General features: G+C 48.9%; 1 protein-coding gene across 1 annotated transcript in view; it reads left to right on the forward strand.

Moving 5' to 3' along the window:
- Positions 1–21,380, forward strand: part of LOC137326294 (sushi domain-containing protein 6-like) — a 47,369-nt gene that overhangs the window by 9,124 nt on the left and 16,865 nt on the right. Inside the window, 1 exon segment of the mRNA XM_067991245.1 lies at positions 236–383. Coding sequence (XP_067847346.1) covers positions 281–383 — 103 coding nt within the window. The 5' untranslated portion in view covers positions 236–280.

Here is a 21,380-nt window from a genome sequence, read left to right on the forward strand (position 1 = left end):
AAATTATCTGATCATTTATCTCATCGCTGTTTGCGGGATCTTGCTGTGCACAAATTGGCTGCCGTGTTTCCTACATAACAACAGTGACTACGCTCCACAAAGTACTTCATTGGCTGTGAAGCGCTTTGGGACGTCCTACGGTCGTGAAAGATGAGATATAAATTCAATTTCTTTTTCCTTGCTGAGTTTACTGGTGCAGTAAATTTTTCTGTTTTTTTCTTCCTCTCTGGCACAGGTTTGAAACTTTCAGAGAACCGGCCTTAGTCTCTTGGGCTGAAAAATGTGCAATGGGATGTTTGGGCGGAAGAGCCACGGGCAACATCGAGTAACTCTGCCCCTGCTGGTGCTCCTCGCTTGCGTCATCAAAGGATTTGCATCAACTGGTAGGTCGTCACATCCCACTGTATCTTGGGGTCAGGGGGCGGGAGGTCCAGCCAGACCTAGCTTCCTGAGCGTCTTCCCACTGGTGTGTCATTGGAATAGCAACAACAACAACTTGCATTTATAAAGTGCCTTTAACCTAGTAAAATGTCACAAGGCGCTTCACAGGGGCGTAATCAGACTCAATTTGATACCAAGCCACATAAGGAGATATTAGGACATTTAAATCCCCCATGGTTTAAAATTATGAAGGGGTTCGATAGAGTAGACATAGAGACACTTGTGGGGGAGTCCAAAACTAGGGGCCATAAATATAAGATAGTCACTAATAAATCCAATAGGGAATTCAGGAGAAACCTCTTTACCCAGAGAGTGGCAAGAATGTGGAACTCGCTACCACAAGGAGCAGGTGAGGGGACTAGCAGAGATGCATTTAAGGGGAATCTAGATAAGTACATGAGGGAGAAAAGAATAGAAGGATATGGTGATGGGGTTGGATGAAGTAAGGTGGGAGGAGGCTCGTATGGAGCATAAACACTGGCATAAACCAGCTGGGACCAATGGCTTGTTTCTATGCTGTAAATTCTATGTAATTCTATAGTTGCCGTGTGAAGTAAGCCAGGTGTTTAGTCTTCCACTGTACTTCTCATGTAACTCAGCAGGAAGTGATTGTTAGGCCTCCTAATGGCCGATATAGACCTGAGGTGAGGTGGGCTGAATTAAGGTGTGCAGCAAGAGATGTGACCTGCACGTAAGCATCCATTACAAGGAAAGGGGGAGGTAAGCATTCGGAAGAGATAGGCCTAAAATTGGGTTGTCTAGTTCATTTAAAGATGAACCTTTAAACAGAGATAAAACATCCAAAAACAGCAAGATCCAAGATTACGCATCAGAAACCTTCCGACACGTTTACCTAGAAAAGTAGCAAAAGCTGATGCACAGCTTCAAGAAAGCCCCAACATCACACTGCTTCAGAATGGCTGCAATCATAAAGCAATGACGTGAAAACAAGTACAGTAGTCAGAAGTGGGCTTTGTAGCTTAAGCTATAAGTATATCCAGCATTGCTTCACTTGTGTTGGAAGAACCCCCTCTCCCATTTCATTGCCGTCCGTTTCCCCCTCTCCCCTCTCCCCTTTCATTGCCGTCCGTTTCCCCCTTTCCCCTCTCCCCTTTCATTGCCGTCCGTTTCCCCCTCTTCCCTCTCCCCTTTCATTGCCGTCCGTTTCCCCCTCTCCCCTCTCCCCTTTCATTGCCATCTGTTTCCTCCTCTCCCCTCTCCCCTTTCATTGCCATCCGTTTCCCCCTCTTCCCTCTCCCCTTTCATTGCCGTCCGTTTCCCCCTCTTCCCTCTCCCCTTTCATTGCTGTCCGTTTCCCCCTCTCCCCTCTCCCCTTTCATTGCCATCCGTTTCCCCCTCTTCCCTCTCCCCTTTCATTGCCGTCCGTTTCCCCCTCTCCCCTCGCCCCTTTCATTGCCGTCCGTTTTCCCCTCTCCCCTCTCCCCTCTCCCCTTTCATTGCCGTCCGTTTCCCCCTCTCCCCTCTCCCCTTTCATTGCAGTCCGTTTCCCCCTCTCCCCTCTCCCCTTTCATTGCCGTCCGTTTCCCCCTCTCCCCTCTCCCCTTTCATTGCCGTCCGTTTCCCCCTCTCCCCTCTCCCCTTTCATTGCCGTCCGTTTCCCCCTCTTCCCTCTCCCCTTTCATTGCCGTCCGTTTCCCCCCTCTCCCCTCGCCCCTTTCATTGCCGTCCGTTTTCCCCTCTCCCCTCTCCCCTCTCCCCTTTCATTGCCGTCCGTTTCCCCCTCTCCCCTCTCCCCTTTCATTGCCGTCCGTTTCCCCCTCTCCCCTCTCCCCTTTCATTGCCGTCCGTTTCCCCCTCTCCCCTCTCCCCTTTCATTGCCGTCCGTTTCCCCCTCTCCCCTCTCCCCTTTCATTGCCGTCCGTTTCCCCCTCTCCCCTCTCCCCTTTCATTGCCGTCCGTTTCCCCCTCTCCCCTCAGCGCTCTTCTGTCCGAGTCCTGTTCTGATGGAAGTAATTGCAGCGGCTCCGTAATTGAGGCGGAAATTCTTGCCTCTATGAAATTCGTTTGTCCAAACCTTTGTTAAAATAACGGATGGGGGAGGTGGGGTTCTTTTAACAAAGCTGCCATTACCACACATCCAAGTTTCAGCCCCTAAGTATCTGCAGCACCGATGCGACTGGCTGAGTACGTGAGGAGGCCTTTCACATTATTTATCATGGACCTGGGTCTGTCCCTCAGCAGAAGGGATAGATGGGCCTTTCCGTAGGCCTATTGTGGCAGATTGCACCATTGGGATCCAGGAAGGTCTACGAGAAGCCCGCCCGCCCGCCCGGCCTGCCTCTGCCCGCCCGCCCGCCCGGCCTGCCTCTGCCCGCCCGCCCGCCCGGCCTGCCTCTGCCCGGGGGCCCGCCCGGCCTGCCTCTGCCCGGGGGCCCGCCCGGCCTGCCTCTGCCCGGGGGCCCGCCCGGCCTGCCTCTGCCCGGGGGCCCGCCCGGCCTGCCTCTGCCCGGGGGCCCGCCCGGCCTGCCTCTGCCCGGGGGCCCGCCCGGCCTGCCTCTGCCCAGAGGCTGGCATGTACAAGCCCTTGTTGCGACTTGTTTGCTCTGCTTGCGACACCAGGGGCTTCAGTCAGCCTAGCGCTCATTTACATAAACTTTCAACATCGGGTAATTCTCGCAGTCGCTCAGTTTGTGTTTGTTTTTTGGGCCTCGGGCTGTTCCTTGTTCCTGGTCTTTGTGGAATGATCTGCAGCCTTGCTTGGTTGCTGGCCAATGTTGGGGGGGGGGGGAAGGGGACTAGCATCTTCTTGCCCCTCCTCCCCTGTAACAAGCTGCACTAGTGATGTTGATACTGAGGTCTGACCTGCCCCATCCAGTCAGTCCTAGGTACCAGAATTTATTTCAGCAAACAGGCTTGATTGCCGTTGCTAGGAGACATTTTGCACAATGAACTCTGTTTATCACTGCAGGCGTCTTATATTGTGATCTGTCATCACGCAAGCAACCCATCAGGCCACCTGACTTTGTGTAAGCGTGCCGCATTCTCTGTGTCGTAACACAGCCCATTTAAAGGGAAGCGGGGCTCCGTGTCAAGCACATTAACGCTTTCTGGGCCTAGCAGATTTGGTTGAAAACGCAACCTGTCACTATGGAGCATAGGGTTGCCAACTCTGGTTGAACGTATTCCTGGAGGCTTCATCACATGACCCACCCCCCCCCCCCCACTCTCCCGCCATTGGTCGCCCGACGCGTCCATCATCATGGCATCATCTTCCCGCGGCCAATTAGAAAGCAAATAGACTCTGTTACCCAATAGGATGATACTTGACTATCAGTTTTCTCCCTATCGCCAATATTTTTATAACTGATAAACAGACGTGTTCAAAGAAAATGAAAAAGAAACACTTTTTTTAATGCTGCTATGATTTTTATTCCTGGGTTTGCTCGCAGCAGTGTCCTGGGGATTAATCTTCAATTCCTGGAGAGTCCAAACCAGTCCCGGAGGGTTGGCAACCCTAGTGGAGTGATCTTTCCTCGCCTCTACCCACTCCCGAGGGCTGTGCCGGTTTCTGTTTCAGAAGGATTTGGTCTTGACTGGCCTGGTGGCTTTTAGTTGGTGCTGTGTCAGTTAACTCCTTCAGAACATTGCTGGGTAAATACCTGATTGGGGAAAATGGTTTGGAGTAAAAGGGATTATAGACCGAGCTGAGCAAATACTCCAAAGAGGCTCTTTCAAAGAGCCGGCACAGGCACAATGGGCTGAATGGCTTCCTTCTGTGCTGTATCATTCTATGAACATCTGGCACTACTGGGAGTGGTGGGGGAGCAGGTTGAGTAAAGAAAAGAAAAAACTTGCATTTCTATCGCACCTTTCTTGACCTCAGGACGTCCCAAAGTGTTTTACAGCCAATGAAATACTTTTGTAGTCGCTGTTGTAATGTAGGGAAATGCGGCAGCCAATTTGCACACAGCAAGATCCCATAAACAACAAGATAATCTATTTTAGTGATGTTGGTTGAGGGATAAATATTTGCCAGGTGCCAGCTCTTCTTCGAAGTAGTGTCATGGGATCTTTAATGTCCACTTGAGAGGGCAGACGGGTCCTCAGTTTAACGTCTCATTCAAGGGATGGCACCTCAGACAGTGCAGCACTCCCTCAGTAACTGCACTGGGAGTGTCGGCCTGGATTTTGTGCTCAAGTCTCTGGAGTGAGACTTGAACCCACAACCTTCTGACTCAAAGGCGAGAGTGCTACTCACTGAGCCACAGCTGACACTCAATGGACTGAAGTAAGTGTGACGTGGCCACACAGGGAGGGAATGTGCAATCCATATTGGGCAAACAGGAACCCTAATGGTTGGTGCTGATTTTTCAGTAGATTGGATTGGAGACTCTCAAACGTGGTGATGGGTTTCCACTGACCAAGTAATTAAATAAATAGAATTAACGTTCTCCTGTTGGCTGCGCTGGGTGACCCCATGTTCCCTAAGTTTAACTCCTGCGAAGTGTGACATCGGCTAGCAAAAGCATCTGGCATTCAGCTCCACGTAATCCATTTGTTACAGATTGCTTGGAGCACTCTACTCTGGGTTGAACTCTGACCCTGGGTCTTTGTTTTACGAGGTGAAAGATTAAGGCTGTTGGGCCTGTTTTTCTTTTTTGGAACGGAGCAGACTTTGAACTAATAACCTTACTGAAATTTTCACCGGCGCTAAAGGGAACTGCCAAAGCAGGGCCAGCTGAAGCTACAGGACCAGGGGACACTGGTTTAAAATTAGCAAGTTGAGAATGAGGAAGGAGGTTCTCGAATGATAGGCTTGTGAAAGAAGATACTGAGCAAGGCGTTGGAAGCCGATAAATGGATTCAAAAGGGTGTCATATGAACCTCTGAATGAAGACATTGCAGGATATGGTGCGATAGGCTTCACAGGCCTAATGGCCTTTTCCTGTTCTTAATATTCTCATCTTGCATAGAGCAGCACAGTGATGTTTCACACTTACTGGGGAATCATGAAATCATACAGCACAGAAGGAGGCCATTCAGCTCATCGTGCTTGTGCTGGCTTTTTGAAAGAGCTATCAATTAGTTCGACATCCCTGCTCTTTCCTCATAGCCCTGCGAAGTATTCATTTAGTGCCTCAGCCATGCCCTCTGCCTCCACAAGAAGATTTCCTTTTTTATCCCTAATCAGTCCCACCCTTCTTTTGACTGCCCTTTTACTATTTATATGTTTATAAAAGACTTTTTGGTTCCCTTTTATATTACTCGCTAATCTATTCTCATACTCTTTGCTTCTCTTATTTCCTTTTTCAATTCTGCTTTGTACTTTTTGTATTCAACCTGGTTCTCTACTGAATTATAACACTAACATTTATCATAAGCCTCCTTTTTCTGTTTCATTTTAATCTCTATATCTTTAGTCATCTAGGGAGCTCTAGCTCTGGATGCCCTTCCTTTCCTCCTCGTGAGAATGTATCTGAACTATCTCCTCTTCGAAGGCCTCCGTTTGCTCATTTACTGCCAACCTTTGATTCCAATCCACCTGGGTCAGATCTCCTTTTTAACTCACTGAAATTAGCCCTCCTCCAGTTGGGTATTTTCACATTTGATTGTTCCTTGTCCTTTTCCATAACTACTCTAAACCTAATGATATTGTGATCACTGTTTCCCAAATGCTCCCCCCACTTAAACATGCTCCACTTGCCCCATTTCATTCCCCAGAACTATAACCAGTAGTGCTTTCTTCCTCATTGGGCTGGAAACACACTGAAGAAGAAAGTTCTCTTGTACACATTTCAGGAATTCCTCCCCTCCCCTCCCCCCCCCCCCTTGACCTTTACACTGTTACTTTCCCAATCTATATTAGGATAATTAAAGTCCCCCATTATCACTATTCTGCTGCCCGTACCCTAACTTGCACCAAGTCCCGTTCACCCATCACCCCTGTACTCGCTGACCTACATTGGCTCCATGTCTGGCTAGGCTTGATTTTAAAGTTCTCCTTGTGTTCAAATCCCTCTATGGCCTCGCACCTCCCTATGAAAGGGCATAAGAAAAATCAAAGATGGGAAAAGACCATTTAGCCAGTCAGGCTGGGCCCTCTGGCGTTTCAGGTCAAGCATCCAACCACAACTTGAATTCCCTGAGGTTCTAAGGGAACAATCCCAGCTTCTCTAGTCATCTAATACCATCTTTTCCTGGTTATGTTTGGTGAGCACCTTTTTTTTGATCAATGAAGCCAATTGATGAGGCTCTTGCCTCCCCCCCCCCCCCCCCCCCCCATATCCTTGAAGTCAAGGGAGCAGCTTGTCCGTGTGGGTTCCTGCAACCAACACAAGATGGTGCACAGACTTTTAAAATTCTCATCCTTGTTTCCAAATCCCTCCATGCTCTTCCCCCAACCCCCACCCCACCCCCATCTCTGTAACCTCCTCCAGCCCTACAACCCTCCTCCAACTCTGACCTCTTGTGCGTCCCTGATTTCCTTCGCTCCACCATTGGCGGCCGTGCCTTCAGCTGCCTAGGCCCTAAGCTCTGGAATTCCCTCTCTCCAAACCGCTCCGCCTCTCCCGCCTCCATTTAAGACACTCCTTAAAACATACCTCCTCACTTGTCCTAATATCTCCTTATGTGGTTCAGTGTCAAAGGTTTGTCTGTTCTCGCTCCTGTGACGTGCCTTGGGATGTTTTACTACGTTAAAAGGCCCCGTGTCTACAAGTTGTTATTGACAGAGAAGGGAAGCTTACTAAGAACTATCACTAACCAAATGTTTGGGACTTTGAGAACATACAACAGACGCCTGCAAGGGGTGGGGTTGAACCCAGACAGGAAACTGTGGTCCTTGACGAACTCAGCAACACGTTGTGGCTGAGAGATGTTGGCTTCCAGCTGGGACCCAATGGGGCGTCTGCTGGTCTGGGTGAGGATGTGGTGATGGTACAGAAATCAGCAAAAGCTAGTGCACGGATACAAGAAATAATTCAAACGGCTAATGGAATGTTGGCCTTTACCTGAAGAGGGCTGGAATACAAAGGGGTGGTAGTTATGTTACAGTTAAATAAAGCTCTGGTTTAACCCTATCTGGGGTAATGCGTTCAGTTCTAGGCACCGCATCACAGGAAGGACATATTGACCTTGGAGGGGGTGCAGCACAGATTCACCAGAATGATACCGGGCTGAAAGGGTTAAATTATGAGGACTGGTTGCATGGACTAGGTTTGTATTCCCTCGAGTGTAGAAGATTAAGGGGTGATCTAATTGAGGTGTTTAAGATGATTAAACGATTTGATAGGGTAGATAGAGAGAAACTATTTCCTCTGGTGGAGGGAGTCCAGAACAAGGGGACATAACCTTAAAATCAGAGCCAGGCCGTTCAGGGGTGATGTCAGGAAGCACTTCTTCACACAAAGGGTAGTGGAAATCTGGAACTCTCTCCCCCCCCAAAGACCTGTTGATGCTGGGGGGAGGGGGGGGGTCAATTGACCCCCAGCCCTATTGGGCCTCTTAGGACCTTGGGTGAAGCCTCTCCGCCTCACAAGGAAGGGGCGGACTTGGATGAAGCAGACACTGGCAGCCCACCCCTGGAGAACTGGGACTCCATCCAGGGCCTGGGAAAGGTTCCACTTTGCCTCAAATATTTACATATTTCGCATCACATTTATTAGTGACGATTTTATGTTTACGACCGCTAGTTTCGGACGCCCCCACAAGTGGGAGCATCTTCTCGACGTCTGCCCTATCGAACGCCTTCATAATTTTAAAGACCTCTGTCAGGTCACCCTTGATGTGGAGATGCCGGTGATGGACTGGAGTTGACAATTGTAAACAATTTTACAACACCAAGTTATAGTCCAGCAATTTTATTTTAAATTCACAAGCTTTCGGAGGCTCCGAAAGCTTGTGAATTTAAAATAAAATTGCTGGACTATAACTTGGTGTTGTAAAATTGTTTACAAAGGTCACCCTTCAGCCTTCTCTTTCCTAGAGGAAAGAGCCCCTGTCTGTTCAGTCTTTCCTGATAGTTAGACCCTCTCAGTTCTGGTATCATTCAAGCTTTTGAATTCTACTGTTTTGGCTGGGGGTCAATTTTGTTTTTCTAATTCGTCAAAAAAGTAACTTCTGTAAAAACGCATCTGTTTGAGGTCGTCCCTGGAGGGAGGCTGAAACCATTGGTTGAAACTTGTTTGTGTACGAGCTGATATCGTTGCCTGTGCCGAAACCCGAGAGAGCGGCTAAACCAGTTTGCTCAGAAGCTCTGTGGTTAAGCCCAGGCTTTTTGTTGAGTCTGTTTTCGTTTTATTACGCACTCCCACAAGCTGTTTCTTCCCCAATTGCCTTCCCTTCTCTCCCTGAATGTGATGAATCATTGGCTACAGTGCCACGTGCCAAGTGGCCAGCTTTTGCTTGCGCGAGCCTCGGTGATGAGCGTCGGCACGCTAGTCGACTGTGGTGGGCCTCACGGCTGAACTCTGCCCTGTCGTCGCACGACGAGTGCACTTGCTGGCAGGGGTCAAGGGGTCACTGGACAGCAACCAGGAGCGTGTGGTTACTCCCCCCACAACCCCCCGGCCACATCTCTAAATCAAGGACACACAATGGCCGGAGGGCTGGAGGAGGTTACAGAGAGAGAGAGAGCACAAAGCTCAGCTTCCTCTCCATGGTAACCGGCTGGGGTTGGGGCTCACAAATCTCTGTCTTTCTCCTTTCAAGTGAGATGAGCTGCGTGTCCCTGTTGTGCAGCGGAGAACTGAGTGGGATGTGATGGGATAGGTGTGTGAATCAGATTTGTCTGCGATTTTTGGTGGGAAAGGTATGTGTGGAGTTAAATAATTTTACACTGAGGTAAAATCAGATTCCAGTCAGGACAGAACTTGATTCGAACGATGATACAACTTCCGGTGAGGCACAAACCCTCCATCTGCCGCCTGCCCTCTCCCTGCGTCGCGCCCGCGCTCTCCCCCTTCCCCCACCCCCGTGGTGTGCTCGCTCCCCCCCTCCCTCGCCCTCCCTCCCCTCTCTGCGCGCCCTCGCCCTCCCTCCCCTCCCCGCGCGCCCTCGCCCCTCCCTTCCCTCCCCTCCCCTCCCCGCGCGCCCTCGCCCCTCCCTCCCCTCCCCTCCCCGCGCGCCCTCGCCCCTCCCTCCCCTCCCCTCCCCGCGCGCCCTCGCCCCTCCCTCCCCTCCCCTCCCCGCGCGCCCTCGCCCCTCCCTCCCCTCCCCTCCCCGCGCGCCCTCGCCCCTCCCTCCCCTCCCCTCCCCGCGCGCCCTCGCCCCTCCCTCCCCTCCCCTCCCCGCGCGCCCTCGCCCCTCCCTCCCCTCCCCTCCCCGCGCGCCCTCGCCCCTCCCTCCCCTCCCCTCCCCGCGCGCCCTCGCCCCTCCCTCCCCTCCCCTCCCCGCGCGCCCTCGCCCCTCCCTCGTTCCACTGAACTTTACCAAGTTAGAAACAGAAGGGAACTCAGCCGGGACTTTATTTACACAGACAGTAATAGAATTGTGCAACAAGTTACCAGGAAAGGACACTGAAGCCAACAGTATGAGTGGGTTCGAGAGGGAACTGCCTGTGTTTCTGGAGAAAGAGGGCATTGAGGGATATGGTGAGAAGCCGGGGTGGTGGGAGATGGGGTGAGCTGACTTCTGCAGTGGCTCAGCTGCCGTCTGCTGTGTAACTGATCCCAGACTGGACGCTGCTGGTCTGAGCTGCGTCAGCCGATCTCAGTCTGGGCTCTGCTGGGCTGGGAAAGAGGAAGTGGGGATGGCGAAACACATCTGTATCGACTTCTGATTGCTATCTAACGACCTCTGGCTGGAAAGGGCGCGGGCGTCGAGACGAGCGTGGGGTTGTCTTGGCCGCGATGCCTCCCATGGTTGAATAACGTGCGAGTGAAGGGCGGGCAACCAGCTTCGGCGGAACCCCAGTGTGAGTTTGCACCCCCAGGAGACAGGGCGGGGGTGCTGAAACGAGAGAGAGGGAGTGGTTTGAGCCTTTTGCTGTACCCGGAAATTCCTGTTCAATTTTTACTTTTTGTTGTTATTTTCCCCTCCCAAAATAAAAATGAGTCGGGGACGGAGGGGGGCATTTTAATTTAAACCACCCGGCAAGACACTTGGCGTCGAACACACCCGAGGGAGAGGGACTGGGGGAGGCGAGGGAGAGGGACTGGAGGAGGCGAGGGAGAGGGACTGGGGGAGGCGAGGGAGAGGGACTGGGGATGAGACATTAAACCAAGGCCCCTTCTGCCCTCTCAGGTAGATGTAAAAGATCCCACAGCACCATTTCAAAGAAGAGCAGGGGAGATCTCCCTGGTGTCATGGTCAATATTTATCCCTCAACCAACATCCCTAAAACAGATTATCTGGTCATTGTCACATGGCTGTTTGTGGGATCTTGCTGTGCGCAAATTGGCTACCACATTTCCTACATGACAACAGTGACTACACTTCAAAAACTATTTCATTGGCTGTAAGGTGCGTTGGGACTTCCTTTTGGATGTGAAAGGCACTATATAAATGCAAGTCTTTAGTTTTTCTAAGGGGAGGGGTGGGGGTTTCCATCATGGAATGTTGATCCTTAGCAAGACCGTAGCCCTTTAGGCCCTCCTGTGCTTGTGTATTATCTCCCTTGTTAAGGACCAGCCTGGACGTAGCCTTGTTTCCATCAGGAACGAGACAGCTGGATCCTTAGGAAATGAGCTCATCAGTCTGTGGGGAAGCAGGAACCCAGTGTCAGGGGAAACAATATGTGTGTGTGGACACTGAGTGTGACGAAGACAAAATCCCCTCTCCTGCTGTTTACAACACAGTGGGCCCCGCCCCGCACACATGTTGGTGCAGAGTGTGTATGTTACTTAATGCTGAGCTGTACAGCCAACGCTGTAATCCCATCTTTAGACCACACCAAACACAACGCCTGTAGCACAGGGCAGGCTGTGACTGAGCAAGTCAGTGTCTTGTTTGGCAGAGAGTGCTGTCTTCAGACTTGTGTGCTCTTGCTTGAAGAAGAAACATACATCACTGTAACCTGAGGCCTTTCCCTCTCGTTGCTCGCTCTCTCTTCCTCTCCTTGCTCTCTCTTCCTCTCCTTGCTCTCTCTTCCTCTCCTTGCTCTCTCTTCCTCTCCTTGCTCTCTCTTCCTCTCCTTGCTCTCTCTTCCTCTCCTTGCTCTCTCTTCCTCTCCTTGCTCTCTCTTCCTCTCCTTGCTCTCTCTTCCTCTCCTTGCTCTCTCTTCCTCTCCTTGCTCTCTCTGTCTCTCTTGCGCTCTGTCTCTCTTGCGCTCTGTCTCTCTTGCGCTCTGTCTCTCTTGCGCTCTGTCTCTCTTGCGCTCTGTCTCTCTTGCGCTCTGTCTCTCTTGCGCTCTGTCTCTCTTGCGCTCTGTCTCCCCCCCCACACCATGGCACTATTTCAAAGAAGAGCAGGGGAGTTCTCCCCGGTGTCCTGGCCAATAATTATCCCTCAACCAACACCACAATACACAAATTATCCAGTCATGCTGTTTGTGGGATCTTGCTGTGCGCAAATTGGCTGCTGTATTTCCTACATTACAACAGTGACTACACTTCAAAAAGTACTTCATTGGCTGTAAATGCTTCATTTGGGACGTCCTGAGGTCGTGAAAGGCGCTATATAAATGCAAGTCTTTCAAGTGAATTGTGGTCACAGTAGTGGTTGAAAGCAGTATCTACACCTGACTGGGGAAAATAACAATTAACTACAAGTCCCTGCCTTGTAGTTAATTGTTATTGCTCGATTGCACTGGTTTATGCTTGATTATACTGGTTTTTTCAGTGCAAAACTTTGCGGAATTTCGAATTATTCTGGGTGTAATTTACACTCGACATAATTTGAGTTTCCGTGATATTTTGCGCCGGCTAAAAAAAAAAATCGCTAACACTGGCCACGCCCCCCCTCACCCCGCCCAAAACAACAAGGATGGTCAGTTTCCACCGATTGCTCCGACCTGCGGCCGTTCGAGGAGGGCTTTAAAATTAATGTAGTTTTCTTAGGCGCAAAGGCACTAGTAGGTACTGTTTAAATGTTTTTAAATATTAAAGAATATAAATTTATCAAGAAACTGATTTGTGTACACCAAGGAAAGTATGAAATGCTTCAGTAAAGTTTTTTTATTAAGAGTCCTCATCAGTGAGTTTACTCACCTTTATTTAAAAAACAATTATTTTTAGTGATAAACCCATTTTCAGCTGGATTACTAAAACTGCACCAGGTTACTGCTCTTAAATACATCTTTTACATACATCAATGAATATTTTTTGCTTGCAAAAAGAATAAAGAAATGATTACACTGTTAAGCCGCCAAATTGCGCTGATTCATGGCAGATTTAACGTTTGTGCTTATGTTAATGCATTTTAACGGTAACTCGACGTAAAATGCCACCAAATGCCGAATGCGCCCAAAGCGGAAACTCCAGGCCCTTATGACCAGCATCTCTGCTCGGCACAGTTAAATTGGCTGAGCGAGTAACCCAGACAGATGTAATCAACCAGGACCTCATTCTCCAAGACCAAACACAACGATCCTGTTACATCGAACGACTGAGATGGCGAAGGGTCGCCAACCCTCCAGGAGTGTTCTGGAGTCTCAATGAATTAAAAATTAATGTCAGCATGTCACGGTCTTGGAGAGGGTGCAAAGGAGATTTACTAGAACGGTATCGGGGATGAGGGACTTCAGTTATGTGGAGAGACTGGAGAAGCTGGGGTTGTTCTCCTTAGAGCAGAGAAGGTTAAGGGGAGATTTAATAGAGGTGTTTAAAATTATGAGGGGTTTTGATAGAGTAAATAAGGAGAAACTGTTTCCACTGGCAGGAGGGTCAGTAACCAGAGGACACAGATTTAAGGTAATTGGCAAAAGAACCAGAGGGGAAATGAGGAGAAATTTTTTTTACGCAGCGAATTGTTATGATCTGGAATGCACTGCCTGAAAGGGCGGTGGGAGCAGATTTAATAATAACTTTCAAAAGGGAATTAGATAAATACTTGAAGGGAAAAAAATTACAGGGCTATGGGAAAAAACAGGGGAATTGGACTAGTTGGATAGCTCTTTCAAAGAGCCAGCACAGGCACGATGGGCTGAATGGCCACCTCCTGCACCTGCTATCGGATAAATACTTGAAAAGGAAACATTTGCAGAGTTTTTCTTTTGTAAAGCTATGTACTATCCGCCCCCGCCCTTCCTGGGCCAAGGGCTCTGAGGTTAATGGCAGCGCTGCTATAGAATGCTAGCTGAGCTCCAGACTGCAGAGTGGGCCTGGGACAGCCTCGCTCGGAGTGGCTCAGTGCCAAACCGGGTCATCCCACCAGCCACTAAGAGAGGGTGTTTGTTGGTAACCTCTTCTTTTTTTAAGAAAAAAGAATACATTTGCCAGAGGCACGCCCTCAGTACTGTATTGAAGTGTCAGCCTAGATTATATGCTCAAGACACTTCAAAAGGCTGTGAAGCACTTTGGGACATCGTGAGGTTGTGAAAGGCACTTAAATAAAGACAGACTTGCATTTATACAGCGCCTTTCATGACCTCAGGACGTCTCAAAGGGCTTTACAGCCAATGAAGTACTTTTTGAAGTGTAGTCACTTGTAATGTAGGAAACACGCCAATCAATTTGCGCACAGCAAGATCCCACAAACAGCAATGTGATAATGACCAGATAATCTGCTTTTATTGATGTCGGTTGAGGAATAAATATTGACCAGGACACCGGGGAGAACTCCTCTGTTCTTCTTCAAATAGTGCCATGGGATCTCTTGCATCCACCTGAGAGGGCAGACGAGATCTCTGTTTAACATCTCAACCGAAAGACGGCACCTCTGACAGTGCAGCGCTTCCTCAGTACTGCACTGGAGTGTCAGCCTGGACTTTGTGCTCGAGTCTCTGGAGTAATGAGTAGTTTGTACCTTTGCCCAGTAGCCACTGTGCACTGACCTTCGCCCTCCCCCACTCCAGGTTGCTAGGACACACACCAGAGGTCAATAGGACACAGCTGTTTAATTCAGATGCCGTCGGGGCCTACGCCTGCAGGGTGGGCCCATCTGCCGCTAGGCGGATACATTTCACAGCTGAGCTGCAAACAAGGTTGGCACCAGCTGCTGTGTTTTTTTTTGGAAAGGATGTAAGAGATGACAGTGGGCAGGAGAGAGGCCCGCTGTATCTTGGGTTGCGGCAGCTGCTGGCAGGATGTGGCTGACGGTGTGAAGCTTTTTGTTGATTCAAGGCAGATCGTTGCATGTTGACGCAACTGAAAACGGCAACGAAACTTAATGCCCCCACGTTTCCGGCCCCTCCCGACCTGCCCCGCTCACGCCCCCCTGCTCCCCCACTCTCGCCACCCACCCCCCCCCCCCCCCTCCCAAATCCTGATGCTACTTCCTGCTCCTGTCCAAAACCCTGAAATAGCAAATATAAACCTAATGTACCACTTTCCTCACTCCCTTCCTCTCCCCTTTCCCCCCCAACACCTTACTGTTTTAAGGGCCGCACGATGCTGGGCCTTCGATGTGTGATGGAAGTTGCAGTCTAGTCCACGTCTTTAACGCTCTGCCTGTGAGATTATCTCACAACGTAGCGACAGGTCCTGGGGGTAATCAGTGAACTAACTAAGAAAATTCTCTCTCTCGTACTTTCAAACTTTCGCCTGTCCGGTCGTGACCGCTTTGGGGTTGCCGCCTGTCCATTGGTCCTCTTACCTCTTGTGGTTCACGATGTTGTTGTGTATGTTAATGTTAATAAGGTTTGCAATGAGCTTCCACCAGCTGCAAAACAAACATCAGCATTAAAGCCCCGATCCCACTCCCTGCCCCTGTCCCAAACCTAGATCCCACCCTGCCTCCTGACCCTATCCCAAGCCCTGATTCCATTCCTGCCTCTATCCCAAACCCTAATCCTGGTCCCACCCCCTGCCCCCATTCCTGTCCCCAGATCAGTTTACATTTCCCAGCCCTTCCACTAACATTGCTAACAGTTGCCGTGAGAATGGAACACTGTGTCAGAGGTTGAAGGTCACAGGTCTTTAGGATGCGGTTGCCAGCTAGCCTGTACTACTAAAACTAGACCAATCACAGGACGGGTTCACTTACTGTTAAGGTGACCAGTGAGCGCCTTCGCTGTGAGATTGTACTTTCCGCTCTGCGGGTAGGGGCTGAAGGTGTGTTTAAAACGAGTTTGCATTTCAGCGTAAGGAGGCTGAAGCCAAAGCATGCAGGAGTGAGATCCTTCGAGTTGTGTCGGGAGCTTTAAAGAAAGAACTTGCATTTATATAGCGCCTTTCACCACCTCAGGACGCCCCAATGCGCTACGCAGCCAATTAGGTACTTTTTGATGTGTAGTCACTGTTATAATGTGGGAAACACGGCAAGGTCCCACAAACGGAAGAGTGATAATGATCAGATAATCTGTTTTAGTGATGTTGGTTGAGGGATAAAGATTGCCTAGGACACTGGGGAGAACTCCCCTGCTCTTCTTCGAATTGCGCCCTGGGATCTTTTACATCCACCTGAGGGGGCAGACGGGGCCTCGGTTTATCTGAAAGGCAGCACCCCTGACAGTGCAGCACTCCCTCAGTACTGCACTGGGAGTGTTGGCTTGGATTTAGTACTCAAGTCTCTGGAGTGGGGCTTGAACCCACGACCTTCTGACTCAGAGGTGAGAGTGCTATCCACTGAGTCACGGCTAAGGCTGTACAGATGGAGCTGTGAGCTGTGACTGCAGTCTGGTTTCAATTCATCGCAACTTAATTAATAATTGATAGACTGTGGTTAGAATCATCCCTTCCAGTTAATCTTTTATTAATAAATGAGGATGGTTATACTGCTCCATCTGCTTCCAGTGTGCGTGGGCCACTGTGGCGATTCCTTGTTGCGAACCCTTGGAGCTGTTTCTTTCACCCCCTTCTCACTGGCGTCCGCTCACTCGTACACGCATACCCGACGTAATAAAGATGGTCGATGTCTGAGGATGGGTGGCTGTCATTCTGTTGCGAGGGTTCAGTAGGGATGACCTTTGCTTCACTCTTATGGGTTCAAACACCACCATAAACCGTCAATGTACCCATCACTGCAATGGCTGTGATGGGCTTCAGACAATCCGAGTTCATGGAAGGCGCTGTATAATTTTTTAAAAGTCATTCTTGGGATGTGGGCACCGCTGGCGAGGCCGGCATTTATTGCCCATCCCTAATTGCCCTTGAGAAGGTGCTGGTGGGTCATCTTCTTGAACCGCTGCAGTCCATGTGGTGAAGGTTCTCCCACAGTGCTGTTAGGTAGGGAGTTCTAGGATTTTAACCCAGCGACGGTGAAGGAACGGCAATATATGGATGGTGTGTGACTTGGGGGGGAACGTGCAGGTGGTGTTGTTCCCGTGCACCTGCTGCCCTTGTCCTTCTAGGTGGTAGAGGTCGCGGGTTTGGGAGGTGCTGTTAAAGAAGCCTTGGCGAGTTGCTGCAGTGCATCTTGTAGATGGTACACACTGCAGCCACGCTGTACCGGTGGTGGAGGGAGTGAATGTTTAAGGTGGTGAATGGGCTGCTTTGGTGTCGAGCTTCCTTAATGAGAGTTCTTTTTCCTTTTTTTCTTTTAATTGCATGTAATTCACCGAGAAGGTCTCCATTGGTACTTGGTGGAAGTTTATTGATGTAATTCCTGTGTAAGGATTTATATCTCATTGTACTTCTGAAGTTTGGTCTTGATGGATCCCTTGTTCTCTTTCCCCCCACCTCCCCCAACTTGCCAGCAGGATATCCCAGTCTGGGCAGCTACCTCCTGATTTGAGACAACCGTATCCAAGTATCAATAACCAATGGCTACCAACTCTGCCTCCATTTGGCTGGAGTCTTTTACAGAGGATGCACAGATCGTATGCCTCCACAGACTGTCGGTTGTTCCCAGCACTTCTCTCGCTTTCCTTCACTGAAGGACAAAATAAAGCAAAGGTTCAGTATGGAAGCGAGGCTATCCCAGAATTCATAGCTGTGCAGAAAGGCCTCTACTAAAGCTATGGAGGCTTAATGTGGGGTCTTTGCAAGTGCTACAGATTCTGGGATACCACCTTGCCCCCAAGGCTGTATGTTCGCTTCCTTTGCTCTCCATTGAGAGAAAACTTGACCAAATAAAGAGAAAGCAGAAGAGAAAAGTTAGAGGAGAATATATTTGTACACAACCACTAGTCGTGAAGTTCATCCAACTGTGGCAGATGGAGTTCAATGAGGTCATCCACTTTGGATCTAAGAAAGATCGATCAGAGTATTTTCTAAATGGTGTGAAGCTAGGAACTGTGGAGAAGCAGAGAGATTTAGAGGTCCAAGTACAGAAATCATTAAAAGCTAGTGGACAGGTACAAAAAATAATTTAAAAGGCTAATGGAATGTTGGCCTTTATCTCAAGAGGGCCGGAATACAAAGGGGAGGAAGTTGTTATGGCTGTACAGAGCTCTGGTTAGACCCCAACTGCATTCAGTTCTGGGCACCGCACCTCAGGAAGGATATATTGGTCTTGGAGGGGGAGCAGCACAAATTCACCAGAATGATACCGGGGCTAAAAGAGTTAAATTATGAGGACAAGTTGGATATTGTTTATGACTCACAGCCCCCCCTCCCCCAGTGTCCACGACTCACAGCCCCCCCTCCCCCGGTGTCCACGACTCACAGCCCCCCCTCCCCCAGTGTCACAGACACACTTGGCCTACTCCTGTTGCTATGTCCCTAACTGCTCTTGATAATGAAGCAGAGCTGAGTTTGAGAGGAAACCATCCATCAAAGGACAGATTCCGAGAAAGAAAGTACTTAGCGTCTTTCCCGTAGAGCCAACAAATTGTTTTGAAGTGTAGTCGCTGTTGTTTTTGTCGGGAAGCGCAGCAGTCCAATTGGCCACAGACATCAATGTTGATGCAGGGCCAGTTTAAGCTGGGCCTGCTCACTCGGCCATTTTGAGCCACGGAGCAAGCCGCCCAGGTCTTGGAGACTTTCCACCGACATCTTGGGATTCCTGAGCCTAGCCAGATGGAGGAGCCCTACTGCTCTCTGGCCTGTGAGGAGAGAATGGGGGAATTGTATTCCAGCCTAAAGCTGAGCTCCAGATGGCTCTATTTAGTCCGTGCCTGCAAGGCCTCGTCCCTCCCTATCTCTGTAACCTCCTCCAGCCCTACAACCCTCCGAGATCTCTGCGCTCCTCCAATTCTGGCCTCTTGCACATCTGCGATTTTTATCGCTCCACCATTGGCAGCCGTGCCTTCAGCCGTCTAGGTCCTAATCTCTGGAATTCCCTCCCTAAACCTCTCCGCCTCTCTACCTCTCTCTCCTCCTTTCAGACGCTCCTTAAAACCTACCTCTTTGACCACCTGTCCTAATATCTGCTCATGTGGCTCGGTGTCAAATTTTGTCTGAATGTGCTCCTGTGAAGCACCTTGGGACGTTTTTATTACATTTAAAGCCACTATGTCTTAGTATCACAGTAGATCCAGTACAGGAGGAGGCCATTCGGCCCATCATGCCTGTGCCGGCTCTTTGAAAGAGCTATCCAATTAGTCCCACTCCCCTGCTCTTTCCCCATGGCCTTGCAAACTATTTCCCTTCAAGTATTTATCCAGTTTCCTTTTGAAAGTGATTATTAAATCTGCTTCCACCACCCTTTCAGGCAGTGTATTCCAGATCATCACAACTCTCTGCATAAAAAAATATTTCCTCATGTCGCCACTGGCTCTTTTACTGATCACCTTAAATCTGTGTCCTCTGGTTACTAACCCTTCTGCCACTCCTTATTTACACTGATCTAAGTTTCTCCTTATTTATTCTGTCAAAACTGTTCATGATTTTGAACACCTCTACTAAATCTCCCCTTCGCCTTCTCTGTTCTAAGGAGAATAACACCAGCTTCTCCAGTCTCTCCACATAACTGAAGTCCCTCATCCCTGATACCATTCTAGTAAATCTCTTCTGCCCCGTCTCTAAGGCTTTGACATCCTTCCTAAGTGTGGTGTCCAGATTTGAACACAATACTCCAGCTGAGGCCTAACCAGTGTTTCACAAAGGTTTAGTGTAATTTCCTTGCTTTTGTACTCTATGCCTCCATTAATAAAGCCCAGGATCCCACATGCATTTTTAGCAGCCTTCTCAACTTGTCCTGCCACCTTCAAAGATTTGTGTATGTGCATCCCCAGGTCTCTCTGTTCCTGCATCCCCTTTAAAATTGTCCATTTAGTTTATGTTGCCTCTCCTCCATTCGTCCTACCAAAATGTATCACTTCACACTTCTCTGCGTTAAATTTTATCTGCCAGGTGTCTGCCCATTTCACCAGTCTGTCTATGTCCTCTGGAAGTCTGTTACTATCATCCATGTTGTTTACTACATTTCCGAGTTTTGTGTCATCTGCAAACTTTGAAATTAAGCCCTCTATATCCAAGGCAGGTCATTAACATATATCAACAAGAGCAGTGGTCCTAATACTGACCCCTGGGGACCACCACTGTATACTTCCCTCCAGTCTGAAAAACAACCGTTCACCACTACTCTCTGCTTTCTGTCCCTTAGCCGATTTTGTATTCATGCTGCCACCGTCCCTTTAATTCCATGGGCTACAATTTTGCTAACAAGTCTATTATGTGGTACTTTATCAAACACCTTTTGAAAGTCCATTTACACATCAACTACACTACCCTCATTAACCCTCTCCATTACTTCATCAAAGAACTCAATCAAGTTAGTCAAACACGATTTTCCTTTAACAAATCTGTGCTGACTTTGATTTATTAGCCCATACTTTTCTAAGTGACAATTTATTTTGTCCCGATTTATTGCCTCTAAAAGTTTCCCCACCACCGACATTAGACTGACTGGCCTGTAATTGCCGGGTTTATCCCTCTCCCTTTTTTTGAACGGGGGTGTAACATTTGCAATCCTCCAGTCCTCCGGCACCATCCCCATATCTAAGGAGGATTGGAAGATTGTGGCCAGAGGCTCCGCAATTTCCATCCTTACTTCCCTCAGCAGCCCAGGATGCATCCCATCTGGACCAGGTGACTTTTCTACTTTGAGTACTGCCAACCTATCAAGTACCCCCTCTTTATCTATTTTTATCCTATCGAATTTAGCTACTGTCTTCTCCTTTATGCTACAATGGCAGCATCCTGTTCTCTAGTGAAGACCGATGAAAAGTATTCATTTAGTGCCTTGGCCATACCCTCTCCTCCACAAGAAGATTTCCTTTTTTGTCCTTAATCGGTCCCACCCTTCCTTTGACTGCCCTTTTACTATTTATATGTTTATAAAAGACTTTTGGGTTCCCTTTTATGTTGGCCACTAATTTATTCTCATACACTCTCTTTGCCCCTCTTATTCCCATTTTAGATCTCCTCTGTACTTTCTGTATTCAGCCTGGTTCTCTATTGTATTATGAACCTTACATTCGTCATAAGCCTCCTCTCTGTTCCATTTTAATCTCTATGTCTTTAGTCATCCAGAGAATTCTAGCTTTGGATGCCCTTCATTTCTATCTCATAGGGATGTGTCTACACTGTACCCAAACCAACTCCTCCTTGAAGGCCTCCCATTGTTCAATTACTGTTCTACCTACCAATTTTTGATTCCAATCCATCTGGGCAAGATCCCTTTTTAACTCACTGAAATTTGCCCTCCTCCAGTTAAGCATTTTCACATTTGATTGTGCCTTGTCCTTTTCAATAACTATTCTAAACCTAATGATATTATGATCACTGTTCCCCAAATGCTCCCCCACTTCCATTCCCCAGAACTAGATCCAGCACTCTTTCCTTTCTGGTTGAGCTGGTAACACACTGTTGCAGAAAGTTTTCTTGAACACGTTTCAGGAATTCCTCCCCCTCTTTGCCCTTTATGCTGTTTCTGTCCCAGTCTTTATTTGGATAATTAAAGTCCCCCATTATCACTACTCTATAGTTCTTGTATCTTTCTGTAATTTGCCTGAAAATGTTCTCCTCTATCTCCTTCCCACTATTTGGTGGCCTATA

Source organism: Heptranchias perlo, chromosome 10 (assembly GCF_035084215.1).
Source record: "Heptranchias perlo isolate sHepPer1 chromosome 10, sHepPer1.hap1, whole genome shotgun sequence".
Lineage (NCBI taxonomy): Eukaryota > Metazoa > Chordata > Chondrichthyes > Hexanchiformes > Hexanchidae > Heptranchias > Heptranchias perlo.